Below are 21,614 nucleotides of genomic sequence, written 5' to 3'. Positions count from 1 at the left end.
GCCAAAAGAGATACAAAATTGGAGTTTCCTCACAGCTGTCCGAGGTAGCCGTATGCCGAAAATCATATTCGAATAATCTATTACTAACAAGTAATCCTTCGAATATAGTTAAATTAATGGTAATTAGAACAATTTATCTTTGTTTTAGTCCAATTTATAGTTCTATTTCTCTTTACAAACGGTATGTCTAGATGGCAACGACTCATCCTACTACCTAATTCAAATCGAAGAGTACAATATCAGGATTATTTAAGATTGATTGTTTTTGACGAGATTTTTTTTTATTCAGTCTGTCTTTATGAGATGCTAAAAGTGATGTTCAGTCTTTATTTTGTTTATTTACAAGAAGGGTCCATTTTGTCTCCCAAACAAGTGATTTCTATGGGAAATAAATTGCTGAAATTGAACAAAATTCTGTTAACTGTTAACTCTCCTAGAATATGTGAACAGTAGTCCAAATTGACGATTTGTCGAAGATATCAGATCGAATATACTGAATTTCACGGGAAATTTATTAAATACACCAGTAATTTTGGAAAACGCGCAGAAGGCAGCCGGAAGATTGCAAGGAAAATCATTTCATTAGAATCGTAAAAGTTTCGTGAGATTGATCCGAATCAAAATGAAAATTACTGTTTTTTTTCATTTTCATGGAAGATAACTTTGAACTCTGTTGATAAATCTATTTTTTCTATTTTACGACACTTCTCAATCGTCGTTTAACCGAATTAAAAATCACAAACAATTCATTTATTGGAAGATATCTACATTCGTTCATAAATTGCATTGTTTTAGCTAATTAAATGGTTCGAGAACTACAACTCCAGAAAGAGTAGACAATTTAACTACGTTTCTACACCTGGAATTTTTCTGAAAATTTACTAGAAAATCAGGGAATATCAGTGAAATTTTTTTCCGGTTTTGAGTCGACACCCTATGGGACATGTATTATTGAAAATGATCATAATTTTTTAAATGCTTAACATAATATTAGCACAACACAAAACTGTTTTTATATTTCATTTCGCCCGCGAAATTTAAAACTTCTCAAATAAAACTCCCACTCTACTGGGGACCATTTCTGCCGGAAACAATCTACAAACCGTGACAGTGAAAAGATCGCTGAACTTATGCTACCAAAAGTGATACCAAAAAAAGCGAAAGAAAACACGGCTGGTGGCAGCCGGAATCACTTACCTGATGGCATCTATCATTTGCAGTCCCATGTTGACACAGTTGGCAGCATGATGGGGTCGGGACACGGGCAGTCCCGACACGCAGTAGTAGCAATCGCCGAGGATTTTGATCCGCAGACACTGGTTCTCCTTTGAGCGTTTTATTCGAAGGGAATCGGAGGCAGTGGAAACGATAAACGGAAAAATAATGTAAAACTTGATACCATGAGCAGAAAAATGGGATGAAGCTGAAGAATCAGACACTAAGGGGAATTATATAAATGAATAAATATAATTTTTCACGGCGACGAGCCTTGAGGGTGAGTGGGGCGAAATGACAGCGTTACACGGTTTGATAAAATTGGATTTTATTACCAGCAAATTGGAGCGGTGCCGATGATTATGTAATCGTACTTGAGAAAATTAATCGCATTACGAGCAAATCTGTTTGGGAAATTTATTAGTGGACAGGCTCATTGATAATTATGGTTTAAGTTGTTTGCTGTTGTTGAACGATTGCTTTGTAATTGGTTTAATTGAAAGGACATACAATTGAAAACAGCAGATTTACTGTTGCGTATTCAACACAGCACTGATTCTTCAGGATATGTACGGAGACATCATCAGAGACAATGTACTTAGTGACTTCATATAGTTTGCCTAGAGCCGGTATTCCACTGATGCTAAAAGTCATTTACATAATTGATGCGTCGAAAAGTGTCGTCCTTTATCTCAGTGGAATCCCGGCTAGGTTCGGCTCTTGTTGTCTCACCCGATGATTACAAATAAGCAAACTACACTATCGAAGTAACGTGATACTCACTTGTGCAATCTGGTCGAACCGCCCAAACAACTCGTTTAGTGTCTTGACCAGATCGGATGCGGTCAGCTGCTCGGAGAGGGGTGTAAAGTTTACAATGTCCGCATACAGGATGGACACGTTGTTATGGCGCTGTACGTGCATCTCGTGGAAACGTGTTTGAGTCTGGCCGCCGGCTGTTTGGCAAGCGTCCGCCATCTTCAGCATTATGCTACGCTTCACCTCGGCGGCAATGTAGGCCGGTATCACACTCAACAGGAGCTGTTCCTGCTGCTCTCGTTCGCATTCCAACCGGACCCTCTGCTCGATCCCGGTGCGGGTACCATCAACGGCATCAATGTGGGCCGCATCGGACATAATGCGATAGTACAGTCCCGAGATGGATGCCGAGGCCAGGAATATCAACTCTGCCAGCAGCTGGGGGAAGAAAAAGGTTGGCAGGTCGTGTAGGCCGGACCAGAGGCGGTACCCGATGTGAACTAGACACAGAATCACCGCCAGCACTACTGACACCGGCCAGGAGATGGGCAGCATCGTGTGGACACCCTGTCGTGCGGAGAGAAAGAGTAGACAGACCGGATAATGGAAGAAATTTAAAGCATGATTGCACGTAAATTGCACCGGCGATGAAATGACAAAACATGAAAATGACCGTTGTAGAGCAGTGTGACGTCGGCGGTTGTCCTCGTTGCCTGAAGCCCATCTGGATTGATGAAGATTGAGTTTTCGTTCAATTAGTCCGCAACTACCATGCTGCTCCACAACTTGTCATTTACGATGGAGACGCGGTATATATGCTGAATGTGATACTCATGAATATGAATAAATTGAAATGTTTTCCATTTTCCATACCGCATCAAAATTCAAATCTCAATACTTTTATAGCCATTGGTTTGAGGGAGAGGAAATATAACATGTCGAACAGTCAGCCCTCAGGGTAGGGTAGAGTTAGAATTTTTAACGCTGCATTTTTCCACCGCAGTGAAATCATGTAATTTACGACCGACTAAGCGGTTACTGCCCTCCTTTGTCCTATCGCTTACCATCCGGCCCCAGTTGAACAACGGAGAGCACAGCGGTCTTCGGATGGTGGATTCATCATCTTTTGTCTTTCACTTAGCGTTTGGAAGCATTAATGTCGCTCATCGGAGGGCGCTTTGAAGTTTACGACTCTTGCTTCTCAGGAGATACGTTTCACGATTTGTCTGCCACGAAGGACGGAGAATGTAAGTACAGGTCGGACTCGATTATATATAATCGCAATTTCACTTTCAACGTTAATTTTCGAATCCAATACATAATCGAATCACAAAAAGCTATTTTTCTATTAATGTTTGACATTCATAAATTAATGAAAAATTTATTTTCATTAGATTCGATTATGCATAGGATTTGAAAATAATTGTTGAAAAAAAATGGTCGACTATATATAATCGAGTCCGACCAGTATATCAATTTACTGGCAGCATATAAAAAGTTTCAGCATGAAATTTATTTGCTTTTTTTATGTTTGATAAGGAATGGATTTAATCGAATAGACGTTAAAATTCCCGTTGTCTGTCTCCCTTAAATGATACGTATGGAGACAGGCAAATTTCAGGGAAGTACGACAAAGTTACGACTTCGTTGAAATTTGTTTCACTTCGAAGAGTTTCTCCAAACATAAGAGTCAACAATGGAAAAGTCGATACTCGGATGGGAACAACAATTATGATTAGCTAAATATCATGCATCGTGTGAAGCCATATAGGAATTTGTCCCTTGATGTGTTCGAAGAATGAAAGCGGTTAACATAACTGAAAGTCTATTGGCAGAGATCCTCTACTAACTAACTTGATAAATAGGTTCACATTAAACTTGTCAGTATCATCATTCCTGTGTATGAGTTTGTTTGAGTTTGAGTTCCATTGTACGCTATTAGATCCATTTTCCTCAAACAGAGAAATAGCGTCCATCATTAAAATGTTATATTTTAATCGTACAGTTTAATGAATTTGTCCGAAATGCAATCAAGTGTCTGATCTCTGATTGATGGTACTGAGAAGCTTGAAGACAAAACGAACGAGAATGATTTCGCTTCCATTTTCACCCCAACTGATATCAGAAACTTGGAATGATTCAAACATTGTGTAACTTTTTACGCATGAAAAACTTAAAATTGTTATGTCAAGAGTTAAGGGTAGAAACAGTGACAGTTTCTCACAGACAATTCTCTCTTCTTGTTTAAATTCGAACTTAGTTGAAACGAAATTAATCATATGAGGTAAGTGATGGGATGGGCGAGTGAAATATGTGAAAAAACTATAATTTGTCGTGGTATATCATAATAGACGTACTTAAGTATTTTCTCGAATTTTAATTTCCAAGCCTATTGAGTATGTCGTGAAAAACGTAAAACTACGTTTTTGACTACAGCTCTTATAGTGAACCGTATAGGGATTCAATAAAAACTTAATTTTCCTAATTTGATGTCTTATACAACATATTCCATAGCGCTGGGATAAGATTTGGAGGCGCTTTTCACGAACACATGAATAAAAAACTATTAAAGATTTTAGGATAATAACAAAATATTTAAGAAAATGAACAAAATAGATCTAATAACCCTAAAACTTTCACATGCCAACTTTGGTTCCGTTTGATTGATTAATTTCCGAGTAATGCAAAAAACTGTGTTTCATTTGTATGGCAGCCCCCTCTAAGAGAGGGGGAAGGTGTATCTTATCACCATAGAAACATTTATTGCATCCTAAAACCTCCACATGCCAAATTTGGTTTCATTTGCTTGATTAATTCTCGAGTAATGCAGAAATTCGTGTTTCATTTGTATGGCAGCCCCCCCTTTGAGTGGAGGAAGGACTGTCTAACCATCATAGAAACATTTATTGTACCCTAAAACTTTTACATGCCAACTTTGGTTTCGTTTGCTTGGTTAATTTCCGAGTAATACAGAAATTTGTGTTTCATTTGTATGGCAGCCCCCCCCCCCCTTAGAGAGGGGGGAGGGGTCTCAAAATATCACGAAAACCTTCCCCGGCCCCAAAAACCCCAACATACCAATTTTCATGTCGATCGGTTCAGTACTCATTTTTTCATATCTAAAATAGCTTCCAGCATTCGGAATGACAGATTCGGATTACGTTCTAAAAACCGCTCTGCTGATTCGTCCATGATATCCGGCTGCTCTTGCAAACCTAGTTAGGCATCTGTTAAAAAAAAGAAAGAGGAGATAATCAAATCGTTTTCAAAACAAAATGTTTGTCTTTCCCTTCGGTGGAGTGTCGGTCCTACCCGACTCAATTATTATTCTACTAGCTGACCAGGCAAACGTTGTTCTGCCAAATAAATTATTTCTAGTGAATATTTTGGGTGTTGAATAAAACACACTAATGTATTGTAAGTGTGTTTGAATATTTTAACGATCTTTAAAATAAATCGAATGTGACCGATAAAAAAACGAATTAAATGATTTGAACGAAAGGTTATATGATGTTTCTTGTGTATTTCATTAACGTAACTGTTTGATCTCTTAAAAGTTAAACGTCAACTTAAAAAAGTATTATAAGTTTGTCGGAAAGTAGAAAAAATGAAATATAGAAAATCAATATTTATTGCTGTCTCCTTGTTAGAAAATACATGCATGTGATTTTCAACATGGCTTAGTTTATAACAGCTTGGTCTCGTTCATAAATTGGAAAACAGCGATACGCCAGCTAACTTCAATGGAGCTGATTATTCGGCCTGTTTGGAATCGCGTTATTTTATCGTTGTCATTCAATCGAGGAGTATTCACATCGGTAATATAAGTTTGAAACACAGCCATATTGCTTCCTTTATTCATGGATGTTTTTTATTAGTCTTCACCGATTTGTAGAACTCAATATTCATATATGCATATGAGTGATCGGATTTTACAATTCTATCGAAATCGACTTTTACACTCTTAAATTCGTTCGCCTTGTAGCGAAACAATGGTCAAAATAAGTCATCCGTATTTGTGGTTCAATTTACTCTCTATCTGATCGGCATAATTCCGGGAATAATTCTAAATTGTTGAAATTTGAATGAAAATTATTATTCAATTTCCTTTGGATGCTAAATTTGTTTTGAATGTGTTTGAATGCTAAATTTTGCGTGTTTATTCCACCCGAAAAACCATTACTATTCTTGCTTCATAGAAATGGAACATGGAGACCAATGTTGTTTACGTCGAATTGCGTGGCAAGGTTGTCACATTTGCCCAACTCGATTGGACTTGAGTTTGAACAGCATGCGAAATTGCGCTTTTTCCATTCAACAGAATACAACCAACAATATGTGGGGATGAATACGATCGAACTTCATTTTGTGTTTGAACACACGCGCAATGTCATGACAATGCATTGCGCTTTGGCCTGGCTATAACTAAAGCTGTGTCGGCATTGCTCATGATAGTGTCTCGCAAGTGAATGTATTATTCCTCGCACCGCTTTTGTTGATTGTGTAGTAAGAATTGCAGTCGTTCAATCTCTACCTTCGCGTATATATCGACCATAAATTGTTGGCACTGCTTACGATATCTTGAATTGGCGTTTCTTGACCATGTCAAATCACCATATGATAAACATAAAAATCCTTCGAGCGCGCCCTCTGTTTGTTTCGTCGTTATAAAAATACTAAAAATACTCATACCTCTGAATATATTGACCATACCTTGATCGATATTTACCAAACTTGATATACATATTCCTAACACATTAGAGGTGGTTAAAAGCGTATTAGAAATGGGAGGGCAGCCACTGAAAGAGGTAGGGGCTGAGTTCCGAACAAATTCATGTATATTTTCCACTTTTCATAAGAGAAATACATGTCCCTATCAAAATTTGTTCGTAATATAGTCACAAATGATCTTAAGCAACTAGTTTCGATCATAACAAGCAGAAAAAATATCATATGGATTGAAAAAATGATGACACATTGTGACACTAGTAAATAAAGCCCGATTGAGCATAGGGTATTTTTTTATCGAAAATTAACAATTTACAAGAAGTCTCGTGCGAAGATTCGAAACTTCCACGAAAGGGTTTTTAAAACACAATTAAATACAACAGTTCGATGCATTCTGAAGTGATATCCGAAAAAATTATTAAAATTTAAGCTGATCTTGTTTGCTTGGGGAGATCTTGTGTGAATTTTGGAGTGTTTTAGGCCTATTTAGGTTAGTGATTTGATTCCGATCGATCATGAAATTTCTATGAATTTTTGCCGTAAACAATGGTTTTAAGTACATCTTGCGCATTTGAGAAGTGGTCCGACCGCATGTGAAAGTATATAAAGTATATACAATTCCACGATAAATTGTGCTGTATTTTTTTTTGTCTTTATTTAAGAGACTTTCAGCACTTTCGTCTCTGATGTGCTGTATTGTTCAAACCTTGTTATGTGTTTAATCGTTTTCGAAAAATTTTAGAAAATTATTTTTACTCTCCCTTTTGGATGCAAAATTCAGACTACGAGTGCATTAAAAAATCGATTGTTTTGCCAAAACGCTCATTTTTAAAATCTCGTAACTTTAGAACCGTTCAACCGATTTGAGATTTCTTGAGTGAATTTCAGACTTTTCCGAAAAAAAACTATATATGAGCTTTGAATGTTGAGTTTTAGGCGAAACATTTGAAGAAAACTTGTTTATTCATGCGTCTCCATTGGGTTTACATAAATATGGAGGCGCATGTGCGCATTTTGACATTTTATGGGAGCAAGTCTGTACTTTCTAAAAATATATAAAAATGATCTTTCGCCTAAAACTAGGCGTTTAGGTTTCATATAACATTTTTCCAGAAAAGTCTTTCATTCATTTTCATTTGTGAATCGGTAAATCGGTTGAGCGTTTCAAGTTAATTATTTTTTACAAATGAAGATCACAGTTGACTAAATCTCGATTGGATTCTAATGACATCTCTGTAAGCGTGCGAACGAAGCAGCAAACTCGGTTGCGCCAAGGAATCAACCGTAATGAGTTTGGCTTGCACGTTACAGGTTTCGAAGTAGAGTGTTGTATGTATTTTATCAAGAATAAACTGGATAGCACTGATTCCCTACGGAACGCGTGACGAACGGAGGTCGATCAATCTATCGAAATTATTCCCTCAACGAGTGGATTGAATTGCCTTCGCACAAAATTCCCTACAGAACGCGTGGCGAACGGGAGTTCGAACAATTTGTCGAAATCCACTAAGCGGAAGGGTCAACGAGAACAAGATCTTCACGAACTCCGAGCGCAAATTATACAATTATTGCTTCGAACGTTGGAAGTCTGGATGCTGCTGATCTCTCGTTAGCGGACTCAAGACTGTGATATATTCAAGGAACAACATGGGTCTCAATTCTTCTTAAGAGAACTTCTGGCTGCAGAAGGCAGCCTGAGACTACTTACTTTGTTTAATTTTGGTCGGGTATACAGAATTTTTGCTCACATGATATATTCAAATCCTAGGTCAAACACTGTGAGTGATGGAGAAAGTGAGTAATGCTTCTTCATATAGTCAAAAAATATATGTGTCACTCGGTCAAGCATCAGAGTGACTATCGATATGAATGATCCCTTTGTTACTGTTACAGCCACAATCGTCCGTTGGTTTTACGATTGCTCGCGCGCTCGCCTTTTTTAGTCATCGCACCGTACTAAATTCTAAACCAGGGTTTCTCAAAGTGGTCGATATCCCCTTGGGGACGATCTCGGTATACTGTATAAGTTGTATTACGTGGAGCAATTTGTTACAATAATGACTAATATTTTAGTAGAACGAATAAAGCCATGATCAAATTCAAGTCCAAACAAACATAACAAGCTTGCATTTAGGTTGCAAGTTGTTTGCAAAATAAGATGAATTCATTGTGAACAATGGGCTGAGCTACCAAGTTTGGATCATTTTGGTTTACCACCAAACATACTTTGTTCATGGAGGACCTCGCTCCAATGTAGTATTGCCATGCGACAGAATGAGGATCTCTTTGACAAAGTCAGACAAGTTTGTATATTCTTTTCCCGCTGCGCCCATGAGTTTCTTCACCCACAAAAGGTCCAAACGTTCTTCTTTTCGACGATAGTTTTTTAGCATACCGCACGAACCCAAAGTATCACAAAACTCGATGAATTCCTGTTTACTTTTGCTCACTACGGTACCACTGATTCTATTTTTCTCGACGAAATGTTCAAGCGCTTTTTTGAAAACTATAAACTGGATACAACAAATATATCGTGTGTGTATATATATAGATGATCGTTCCTTCATTTCTCGAAAAAATTAAATGTAGTACTCTTTACAGTTCTGACAAAAATCAAGATATTTATCTCAAAAACTTGATTGTTTCCACAACACTGTTGATTGCATCTTTTACAGCGAAAAATGGTTGAACTGCAGCAGCTGATGTTAAGAAAACACACTAACAATTTATCCTCGAGAGCCTCTGCAACTACTCTAAAGGTACTGGCTGTGAACACAGCAGCGAAGCTCCTACGGAAATCTGGATGTGTATCTTTGTATTTACGTTCCTTTTGTGCTTAGATTGTGGCTACGTAGGTTTTAAGGTACGGCAGCATGTCCAGGGCTATTTATGCCATCGGTTGGGTTTCGATCCATTTTACTCCGCAAAACTTCAGCCGATCCAATTATTCAAGAATACTCCCCACATCTTACCGGAACGTTCTCAAACAGCCTGTAGAAACACTGGAGGAATTCATCAATTTTCCATACAGTCTTTTTCATTCCTTCTTGAATGAATTATGAAAACTTGCAAACTGCAGCTACCTATATTCGTGAACTCGTAGTTTTGGCTGCTTCGGATTTCACGAATTTCTTCATTCAGCTGCTTCACTACTTTCCAATTAACATGGGGACCGTCAATGCTGCGTTGACCCACTTCAAACTAGGTTTAGCTTCAAAATATTTCTTTAATCCGTCGAACAAGTCCAGTGCACGCGTTGAGCTTAGAACAGCTGAGCCAATGTTTCTGGATTCCACCGTTCCCTTCGTTACATTCCAGTAACGGACGCTAACATCCATCTAGTGAAATCTTATTTAACGTTTCGTCGAAGCCGATTACGATATCCTTGCGATTTTCGAGTAAACGAAGGATGTCATTCAAAAAGTATGGCTCAATACCGTATGTGATCAGGTAGCTCATTTTAGTTCTGCTGAGATGCATCTTTGGTACCATCCCACTGTCCGGAAACATATGCGGAAAGAGCTTAGCACTAGAGCATTTGAGTTTCATGGGATCATATCTACCACTTGCTGAGGAAGATTGCCCAAATGAGCTCACGACCTTACTCGTGTGTGTATTCTACGTATTATACGTTCTGTATTCTGTTTCAGTGGAATGGGTTTTTTTCAACAGTTTGAATTATAAATCAATCGAAAGAAATGGTGTAATTCTTTATGTTTGTGTTTGTTGGAAGATGAAAAATCAATCTTGCGTCGACTAGAGACTCTGACTCTAGATGGGACTCAAGTGTCTACGAAAACTCCGTTGATTCTTTGATTGAAGATCAATGTATATAAAACATACAAGTGCACTACATTTAAATAACAATTGAAAACATTAATCCATCTGATTTTTCCTAGTTTTGAATGAAAAAAATTTACCGGTTTTACCGGTTTTCCTGGTTGAGTTGCTACCCTGAATGATAATACACTCGTCGGCTAATTTAATTCAAGAGATTACAACGTGATTGCACAGTGAAAGTGAACTTAAATGATTGAAAATAATTTAAAAGAGCGTAGCGTTAAGGATACTTGTCACCGAAAATTATGAATGTTCGATTTTCTTGGTTTTCGTTGTTTACGTTGATTGGGGTGCCAAACACATATTTTGGAAGTCCACCAGAAATGAATGAAATGAACAAGGTATCATGCCATACGACTTGCAACAAAGAAAGTAATCTTTTCACAATACATGAATTTACCTAAATTGGGATTTGTTCGCATCTGAATTCGGAAATTGTTTAATTTGATCACTGGTTCAATCAATGATTCAATCAATACACTCAAATGTCTACTAAGCCAACGGTAGTCCTACGTCAACCTTGCGGTTGTATTTTAGGTGTAACCCACCCATAGTTTTTGACGTAGGATTGCGTTTTTCAGGAACACATTTTTATTTTTACTTTGCGGATTTAAATTAGTTTCAAAAATAAATTACCTACTTAAGTATTTGTAAGTAATGTGTATTTAAAAATTATTAGTTACACTTGATAATTACTGAATTTCATGTATATATTTATTTTGTTGAATTTTAAGAAGAAAATAAGGTCAAGTTTTCTCATTTCATTAATCGCAAAGTTTTTTAAATTGGTAAGTATTATGTATGAATAAAAAAAACATTTTTTTGACAAAAAAAAATTCGATATAACTGTAAATCTCGACGAGTAATGCAATTTTAAGACATTTGGCACAAAACCATAACAAAAAAATTTTAAAACCTCGATTTTCGGTGATTTTTCGTTTTTCAAAAAAAACTAAAATTTTAACTTTTGTGACACCAGTAAATGAAGTCCGAATGAGCTAATATTCTGTAGAGGGTATATTATTCTGCAAAGCAACATTTCGTAGCAAGCTCCGAACGAAAAATCGAGATGATTATTTTTATTATCATCCTAAACCATATTTTTCGTTTTGTATGCCGAGTGCCAGAGTGCTGATTTTTGACAAAAAAAAATTTGAGATGACACTAGATCTCGACGTTTCATGCCATTTTAAGACATTTGGCATCAAAAAAAATTTTTAGAGAAATTTTGCTATAGGGGTCTTTGGTATCACATCATTCTGGAAAAGGGGTCTCTCGCCCAAAACAGTTTGAGAACCTCTGTTCTAAACTATATTCTCAACTGAGTCAAATATACGTTCGTTTCAAGTGATAAAAATCTACGCGCCAACTGTTCGAGAAGCTATGAATGAAAATAGGGAAAAACACGTGATTCTTATCTTGATCTTCGTTTGCCTACCATTCTTATTGGTCGATTTCTTACACATCTCCATTCATCAACTTTTTATGAGTTCATTTTGATACAAATAATCTGTAAGTGTTCGCCTCATAATGTACATAAAACATTCCACAATATTGCAATATATCTTCTGCGGGGAACTGAAGATTTAACAAGTTTCAAATTGCCAGGGGTGCATTATGCAGCCAGCTTCCCCGTGAAATATCATTATTATTTGTATCGGTGCCTTCCCTATTCCCGAGAAATTCTATAATCTCTGGCACCGTGCACGGAATGCATAATCGAACGCGGGAGGGAAAAAATATGCAAGCAGTAAACCGAAGGATAATCGATGGGGACGTGTTCAAACACTCGAACCTGGTACTAGTAGAAAGCTTAACCTCTCGACTCGGGACTTACCAAAATGAGTGCAAAGAGCGGCAGTGGCGCCAGCTGTGCACCGACGGCAATGGCGACGGCTCCGACGGTCCCGGTGGTGAGCAGTGCGAAGGCGAGGGCGGCCAGCGGTGAATTCATCACGACGGGGAAATGCAGCGCCACGAGGATGCCACACAGCAGCAGGAATGCAACGCCGAGCATCGTCAGGTCGGCCACAATCTGTAAATCAACTGTTTTCAATTTGGTTTCACTTTTGGTTTTGTTTTGCTAGCTTAGAGCTATGGTGGTGTAGAGTGCGGGGATGGTGGGCTGTGTATGTGTGTTTGGTTTTTGTTCCTGAAGCGTCCGATGCCATCCGTGCCTCGAAAAACGTTTCACAGCACGGGGCAATTCGGAACAGTGCTTGTGGATGGGATGCTGTGGGAGTGGATACACGAGAGCACAATTTTATCTTACCGCTTTTTGAAGCTGGCTGAGGGCGATTGATACCAGACAGGACAGTATCGATATTCCCAGGCCTGAAATGAATAACGACTTTCGCAATCGCTGCCGGTACCGCGTGTACAGATCGTCCAGATGGGAGTTTTCTGTGAATTGGGGAACGAAACAGAATGGAAACGATAGTAGTAGATCATTGAATGACACACTTTAAATCTGAATGTTATTATGGCTACAAGATGATTGCGATTGGATATCGACCAGATGAGAATGAACCAAGTATTGAATATAAATATTTACTGTGCGATGCTCTCAAGGGGGAGGCTTGAATTAATTTGCCCATTCAATTGAAGATGGATAGTAAACATCATTAGATATGCAGGAATGGAAATCTTAAGATTTCATTTGCATTTTCCGTTATGATTTTGTGTTTTGCTGTAGATCTGATTTAACTTTCTCTTCAATGGCTCGATGTTTCATAGTACGACTTTTGATAAGTACTATTTTGACACTCCGTTTCTAAACAGTGCACATTTGGTGAGTTTCGAGAAGTATATTTAATGATACGGGTGTATTAGGGTGCCAATGAAAATGGTCATCTCGAGTTTCAAAAAGTTACCCCATAAAAAATGTTCACCACCTCGAAAAAACACCCTATGCAAAATATCAACTCAATCGGACTTAAGGGAAGGTGGCGCAAAGCGGTCATAGTTTGATTTTTTTGAAAATCGGAAATCGGAAATCGGAAATCCGGGGTTACGAAATTTTTTTTTGATGCCAAATGTCTTAAAATGGCATGAAACGTCGAGATCTAGTTTCATCTCGAAATTTTTTTTCGTCAATACAATACAAAAAATACAAAACGAAAAATATGGTTTAGGATGATAATAAAAATAATCATCTCGATTTTTCGTTCGGAGCTTGCTACGAAATGTTACTTTGCAGAATAATATACCCTCTACAGAATATTAGCTCATTCGGACTTCATTTACTGGTGTCACAAAAGTTAAAATTTTAGTTTTTTTGAAAAACGAAAAATCACCGAAAATCGAGGTTTTAAAAATTTTTGTTATGGTTTTGTGCCAAATGTCTTAAAATTGCATTACTCGTCGAGATTTACAGTTATATCGAATTTTTTTTTGTCAAAAAAATGTTTTTTTGGCACTTGGTCGTTTTTTTGTCTGAAAAATTGATTTTTGGAAAAAAATTTTTTGAGATAACTGTAAATCTCAACGTGTCATGCAATTTTAAGACTTTTGGCACCATTTTTATTATTATTGTGCAAAACAACATTCCGTAGCAAGTTTCGAATGAAAAATCGAGATAACTATTTTTATTGGTACCCTAAACCATACTTTTCGTTTCGCATGCCGAAAAAAAACTCTCAGTGCCGATTTTTGACAAAAAAAAATTTCGAGATGACACTAGATCTCGACGTTTCATGCCATTTTAAGGCATTTGGCATCAAAAATTTTTTTTCGAAAAACCCGATTTCGTGATTTTTCGATTTTCAAAAAACTCAAACTTTGACCGCTTTGCGCCACTCTCCCTTAAGTCTGATTGAGCTGAAATTTGACATAGGGTGTTTTTTCGAGGTGGTGAACATTTTGTATAGGGTAACTTTTTGAAATTTTAGGGTCGATTTTGTAGGACCACAAGTGTTGATTTCAAATTATATTTAGTTCACTTTCAAGTAAGATACAATATTTTATAATCATTTTGCTGCGCCATGAGACTCTTTTTACAGAAATCAAAAACATCGAAGGATTGTTATTCCATAAAATTTCGATAACAGAATACCAAGAACAAATGCAAAGCAGCGAAAAACATTGAACGAGGCATTCGCATGAATTTTTATATTGTAGACGAGACTCGTCCGTTTATTTCTTTTCCGCCGAAGGACGAACGATTCCTCGAAAAATTTCGAGAAGGGTAATGCAATATCATCGTTTTAAGCAAACATTCCACTTCAAATAAATTCCCCAACTTTAACCTAATCCAGGCTGAGTGAGGCGCCCATTGAAGGTGCTTGAGCGTGGATGGGTGCGTAATGGTTGGATTTTCTAAACGTCTAGTTTGGTTAAGGGATAAAGGTCTCCGTAAAAAAAACACTCCGTGGGCATCTTGTTTTAATCTCTCTTCTGTTCATTTTCATTCCCACTTCGAAGCTGAATCAAGTGGCCAATGAACGATGAATTGGCCCTCTCGTGGATGCAAAATGGGACTTATTGAAGCGAAAGGTGATCCGTAATTCTCCCTCCACGACCACCTCAGCCTCCGTTGACCATCAGAGGATTATGCAAAGTGGTAAATACACTGAGCAATTTGCCCTACCCGATCATTTTTAGCAGGGGGACACTTCTTCGGAAAGATGTTAATCGAAATGATAAAAATAGAATGGTACTTTTTGGGCACTTCTGTAGAAGTTATTATATTCACGAGGATGTCACTTCGGGTCGCATTGGTATTCGGTATTCCACCTAGCGAAAATTGTATCGCGAAATTACAGCACTGCCAGGGGACTCGGTAACATGAAAGGGACAAATTGTACCTTTTGTGCCTCTTCTTTCTTTGGTATGATGTTTATGTATTTCGAAATATAATTTAGTCTCGTGACTACACGCAGATCACATATTTATTTAAGTATGGCGAATAAAAGCATGCATGAACTTGGGCTAGTTTTATGATACTTGAAATACTTCTTCGGTGTCCGTTGAAATGATCATCTACTAACGATTCAAAATTACAATCTATCATCCTTTAGAGCAATCAATCATGTCTAATCTGGATTGGCCAGATTCATCACCGAAAATCTTGTCATTGGCAGTTTAGAACACACGTGCTCTTTGCGCTGGAAATAGCCTCAACGGCATACTTACGTCGCGCTTAATTTGGTTATACTAACACCTTCCAATGCGTGGGAAGTTTTGCATGAGCGAGTTTGTATGGGCACGAAAAAAATGAGTTTTTGTTTGCGCTGTCAGAAAATTATACAGAAAACAAAATATTCACTGCATATTGCATTCAAAGTAAGTCCCTTTCGAAATGATATACGCTTTGCGTAGTGACTATGTCGTTACCAATGAGGTTTTGACAAGGTGCGATTATTGCGAATTGAAAAAAAAAATTCAATTATTGAAACATTTTTCAAGCACATCTTCCGAAATAGAGTTCAGTATTTACAGCGAATTCCGTTTTATGTCTTCTATCGATAAGAAAATGGTGTCACGAAATGGTAATTTAAGTTGGTCGGAGCTATATCAGAATAGGTATTCGATGCTCAGGTTTTCGACAAGAAATTTGTTCAAAGCAATTCGTGAGACCTTCCTTATCCTGGCGCAATTTATGATTTTTTTTTCCTCAAACCATTCCAATTAATAATTAACAATAATTAACTTTGGCTTTTGTTTACGGTCAGGAATGCGTCGAACGCGTTCACGAACGGTAGGGCTACCGATCATGGACACTTCTCAATCTCGCAACATGCCCTGAACATCGCACTCGTCCAGCCTTGGCGACTTTCTGGATGCTGGGTTCACCGTAGAGTTGCGCCAGTTCGTGGTTCATTCTCCTTCTGCATACTCCGTTTTCCTGTACACCACCGTATATTGTTCTGAGCACTCGGCGTTCGTGAATACCAAGCACTTGTGAGTCCTCTTCAAGCATCGTCCATGCTTCGTGCCCATAGAGAACAACCGGTCGAATTAGGGATTTGTACATGGTACACTTCGTATGGGATCGGAATTTGTTGGACATTGAGGACTTGCAGAACCCATAGTAGACACGACTTCCATAGACTAGACGGTTGTTGTTGATGTCAGTTGTTATCAACGATCCAAGGTAGACAAATTCCTCTACCACCTCGAGCTCGTCGCCGTCTATCACAACACTACTACCAGGAAGAGTTCGGTTGCGATTCGGTCTCTCTTGCTAGCATGTATTTAGTCTTAGACGCATTGATCCCAGCAACCGAGCAACCAGGTATGAATCCGGTGCATACACGGTGCATACACTCTACAAGTTTTCTCGGACCTCCCTTGAAGAGCTCCGTTACGAGGCCATCCTTACCAGCTGCTTTGTGGTTCTTTAGCTGATTAATGGCTTCCTTAACTTCATCCATCGTCGGGGTTGGTACGTCGTCGTTGTTAACTGCGTTGTCAACGGTGTAGTCCTCCTCAACGCCGTCTTGGTCTTCTGTCTGCACGCTGTTTAGGTGTCCATCGTAGTGCTGTTTCCACCTTTCGATCACTTCGCGTTCGTTCGTCAAGATGCCTCTTTCCATGTTCCTGCACATTTCGGCCCGCGGCACAAAGTCTTTATGCGAGGCGTTTAGTTTCTAGATGAACTTCCGCAATTCTTGAGAACGATAAAGCAGCTCCATCTTCTCACACTCTTTCTCTTCCATGCGGCGCTTTTTTTTCCCAAATTTCTGCTTTCAAGGTGTTCCAGCTTTCATCGAGGGGAGTAGCATTCAGTTCATTTACCCCCGGTAACGCAGCTTCAAGACGCTGCGAATATGTTGCAGCAACATTCGGCTCCTGTAGTCTTCGTAGGTGGTACCGTGGTGAGCGCTGGTCTCTTATGTTATTGACGACTGACAGTTTAGAACGCAGTTTGACCATCACCATCACTTTTCGAACTTTTCCATTTTTTTAGAGTTTTCCGAAAATTTTCAATTGTCATGTTTGGTTGAAATATGTGTATTATTTTTATGGGACCTCCTCTCCATTCCAGAGGAGGGAGGGGTGTCATATCATCATAGAAACATTTCTCGTACCCAAGAACCCTTACATCCCAAATTTGGCTCAATTTTCTTGATTATTTCTCGAGTTATGCAGAACTTTGTGTTTTATTTGTATGGCACCCACCCCTTAGAGATAGGGGAGGAGTGTCTATTCACCATAGAAACATTTCGAGCCCCCTAAAACCTCATCATACCAAATTTGGTTCCATTTACTTGATTAGTTTTCGAGTTATACAGAAATTTGTGTTTCAATTGTTTGGCAGCCCCCCATGAGAGGAGGGAGGAGTGTCTATCCACCATAGAAACATTTGATGCACCCTAAAACCTTCACATGATAACTTTGGTCCTGTTTGCTTGATTAGTTCTTGAGTTATGCAAATATTTATGCTTCATTAGTTTGGCAGCCCCCCTTTTGAGAAGGGGGAGGAGTGTCTAACCGCCATAGAAACATTTTATGCATCCTAAAACCTTCAAATGCTAAATTAGGTTTCATTTGTTTGAATAATTCTCGAGTAATGCAGAAATTTGTGTTTCATTGGTATGGCAGCCCCTCCTCAGAGAGGGGGGCGGAGAGTCTAACCATCATAGAAACATTTGTTGCATCCTAAAACCCCAATATGCCTAATTTGGTTTTATTTGCTTGATTAATTCTTGCGTAATGCAGAAATTTGTGTTTCATTTGTATGGCAGCCCCTCCTTAGAGAGGGGGGTGGAGAGTCTAACCACCATAGAAACATTTATTGCAACCTAAAACCTTCACATGCCAAATTTGGTTTCATTTGCGAGTAATGCTGAAATTTGTGTTTTTGTATGGTGTTAGTCAGGGTGTCACGGACCGCAAAAAAATGAAGAAGAATGATCTTCAAGACTCGATCGCACTGGTAACATAGAACTGTGAAGTTATTGCCGACGAGCACAAAAATTAAAGAAATTCAATAATAAAACTCTTGGACACAAATATTTGATAGGAAGGACAATTGCCGATAAATGAACGCTTCATTGAGTGAAGAGCGCGAACGCTTTGCGAAGCAATTCGAGTAGATTGACAAATTAATTCTAAGGCGGGTTGTTTAGTTTTTTTTTTCAGATTGGACTATTTAAAGGCTAGAGGCGTATGAACTAAGAAAGCCCCTATAAATCAAAACAACCTAACTACACCAATTAATCCAAACACACTTCTGGATTCACAGAAGCTCCCTCCAGCCAGAAATAAATATAAAATAGATTTTTAGAATGCATCGAAATTTCTAAATTAATACAGGGTTTTCCATTTCGGGCTTCCGAAAGTATACAGCCCTGCGCTGACAACCGTTTGACATAGCTGTCAACCAAAGCGTGATATCGTTAGTTGAATGTCTGCCATTTTACAATATGGATCGTTTTAGCATCGCACAACGTGTTAATTTTGTTAAATTATACTATAAAAATGATGAAAAACCGGCAAATGTTTTTCGAGCACTACGGACGGATTTTGGTCGTCATGGACGGCCTACAGAGCACACAATCGCTAATGTAGTGCGTAAATTCGAACAAACTGGATCCGTAGCGGATATTGTGAAACCTGTGCATCATCGTAATGTGCGTTCGGCCGAAAATATTGCTGCTGTTGCTGCCAGTGTGGAGGATGACCCGAATGTTTCGATTCCACGGCGGGCTCAGCAATTGGGCTAGTCAAACACATCATTGTGGCGAATTTTTCATTTGGACTTGCACCTACATCCAAATAAAGTCCAACTGGTACAAAAATTAGAGCGTGGTGACCATGGAATGCGTCGGGCATACGTCGGTTGGGTGAACGAACAACAGCAGCAAAATGCTGAATTTTCGCATCAAATTTTCTTCAGCGATGAGGCACATTTCGAGCTCGGTGGCTATGTGAACACCCAAAATTTCCGGGGCTCAGAAAATCCACACGTGATTGTTGAGAGTCCATTGCATCCGCCAAAAGTCACTGTTTGGTGCGCATTATGGTCTGGTGGAGTCATCGGGCCGTATTTCTTTGAAAATGAGGACGGCGAGACGGTAACTGTGAATAGTGAGCGCTATGGCCGCATGTTAACCAATTTTTTTTTTTGCCACAAATTGAAGATATGGATACGGATGACATGTGGTTTCAGCAGGACGGCGCCACGTGCCACATAACACGACCGAACATGGCCATATTGCGAACGAAATTTGAGGGACGCATATTTTCGCGTTTTGGTGATGCCAATTGGCCGTCCAGATCATGCGATTTGAACCCGCTAGACTTTTTTTTTGTGGGGTTATGCGAACTTTCTATGCCTACTTTCCGCAAACTCTTGAACATTTGAAAGACAACATTCGTGAAGTTATGACCGAGATACTGACCCATATGTGCCGAAAAGTCATCGAAAATTACCTGTTCCGGATCAAGGTGTGCGAGGAAGCCCTAGGTGGACATTTGAATGATGTTGTATTTCACACATAATGGCATAAACCAAACTTTAATTGGAAATAAAAGTTTCATCGAAATTCGAATTCTAAGTGTGTTTTATTTCAATTTACTTTCGGAATTTAAAGTTGGAAAACCCTGTACTTTAGTCGAAAGTTTTATTGGTCTTGAAAAGGAGCGATGAGATTGCGTTGCTTTGTAGACACCGCTAAAGACGGTTGATTCTGGATTCATTATTGTTCTCGCGAGAACAATACATGTACTATTTGCATTTGCATGCACGTGTATTGTAACGCACTCAGCATGCATCGCAACATTTTTCTCATACTACATACAGGTTCCAGGCGATCATATATTTGACCCATTCCAGCGTGACGTGACAACGGTTTGACTCACTAAAAATAAGTTTTTTTCTCGTTTTCATGTATACATCACACGATTTCCAAATGGTAAACGATTTTAAAGTGAATTGCGATATACTATTTTTTATGTTTTTTTATTACTCTGAATACTTCTTACTTTCCTCTGAGATCTCCCCTTCCCCTTCCAAAAGTCCATCCTATAGGGGAAAGTGGTCCAAACGCAACCGTGCATCCTACTGAATTTTCAATGGAGTCATAACGCTGACGTTTTGATAATATGGTGAATTCTCTTCATTCTAGCGTTTTAGAGACATTTTACCTTTTTATTCCTCCAAAGTCAGAGAAGAAATATATTCGACCTGTGTGCAAAATGAGTTCTATGTTCTTTTAGTTTGTGAAACATTGCGAAACAAGGCAATTTTAATTGTTTATGGTATGTTCATCAAAAAAAAGGTATATAATTTGAATCTACCTGTTACCTGTAATACACGGTATGTCTTTATTTGGGAAAAGTCGGGGTGGTCCAAAACTGACCTCCAGTTTTTATATCGTGATTGTTTAACACGTTCACTCTGGCGCTTGTCATCAGTGGCTAGCACAATCCTGGTTCATCGAGTGGCGTTCACTACAGGGGGAACGCATTTGATTTTGCTATCAGAAACTTTTGATAAACTCACATACCTGTGCAAGGGCGTTTATGTTTGCGTATTGAAGATGACTTTGACTTTGACGTTGACTTCGATCGTTGATCGTTAATCGTTGCTGTTTGCGTGTACATTTGTATGTGCACTTTCTTTGTATAACTCCACACACGTCGCTCTAAGGCTAGGTTCTTCCCACTCAAACATTATCTCCCTCTCACTTATATCCTATCTCTCACTATCAAACATTATTCTTTTTTTATTCCTCTTCGTGCACCCATGGTTATATGCCAACATTACCATTCACGATCGTATTGTGGGATTTCATGCCATTCCCGGCCTTTTATATCCGCTTTTAACGAACCGGAAGTCAACATCCTCGATTCTAAAATGGCATCGGAATACGACATTCGACTTCCGTATGGGTTTTCCATATTTTTTTTAGCATTCAATAATACCATCAGCAAACCGAAAGTTGAAATAAGATTATGGAATCTACGTTCATATATTGTTGATAAAACATAGGAGAAATATCATTCGTATGTTTTGAAACGAAACGGTAATTAATGAAATTAATCATTAATGTTCAACAGTCCGAAACAGCAAAAAGTCAGGTGACCTGTGAATACTGTAATTTGAAATCGCGAATGGCTTGTTT

General features: G+C 38.5%; 1 protein-coding gene and 1 pseudogene across 6 annotated transcripts in view; one reads left to right on the top strand and one right to left on the bottom strand.

Annotated features, from left to right (window-relative positions):
- The window catches only part of LOC129770253 (adenylate cyclase type 2), a 177,247-nt gene that overhangs the window by 55,976 nt on the left and 99,657 nt on the right, over nucleotides 1-21,614 (bottom strand). For 5 of the 6 annotated variants that reach the window (XM_055772962.1, XM_055772963.1, XM_055772960.1 and 2 more), the window contains 4 exons: nucleotides 12,815-12,945; nucleotides 12,380-12,577; nucleotides 1,999-2,541; nucleotides 1,198-1,325 (listed from right to left, as the gene is read on the bottom strand). In XM_055772962.1, the coding sequence (XP_055628937.1) occupies nucleotides 1,198-1,325; nucleotides 1,999-2,541; nucleotides 12,380-12,577; nucleotides 12,815-12,945 (1,000 nt within the window). Of the gene's footprint in view, nucleotides 1-1,197; nucleotides 1,326-1,998; nucleotides 2,542-12,379; nucleotides 12,589-12,814; nucleotides 12,946-21,614 lie in introns of those variants that run through there. The other variant, XM_055772964.1, reaches the window with a different exon arrangement.
- LOC129772398 (U4 spliceosomal RNA) lies at nucleotides 15,850-15,963 on the top strand (annotated as a pseudogene).

This window comes from Toxorhynchites rutilus, chromosome 2 (assembly GCF_029784135.1).
Source record: "Toxorhynchites rutilus septentrionalis strain SRP chromosome 2, ASM2978413v1, whole genome shotgun sequence".
Classification (NCBI taxonomy): domain Eukaryota; kingdom Metazoa; phylum Arthropoda; class Insecta; order Diptera; family Culicidae; genus Toxorhynchites; species Toxorhynchites rutilus.
The sequence above is the reverse complement of the archived record's forward strand: the minus strand, read 5'-3'. Positions and strand labels throughout refer to the sequence as shown.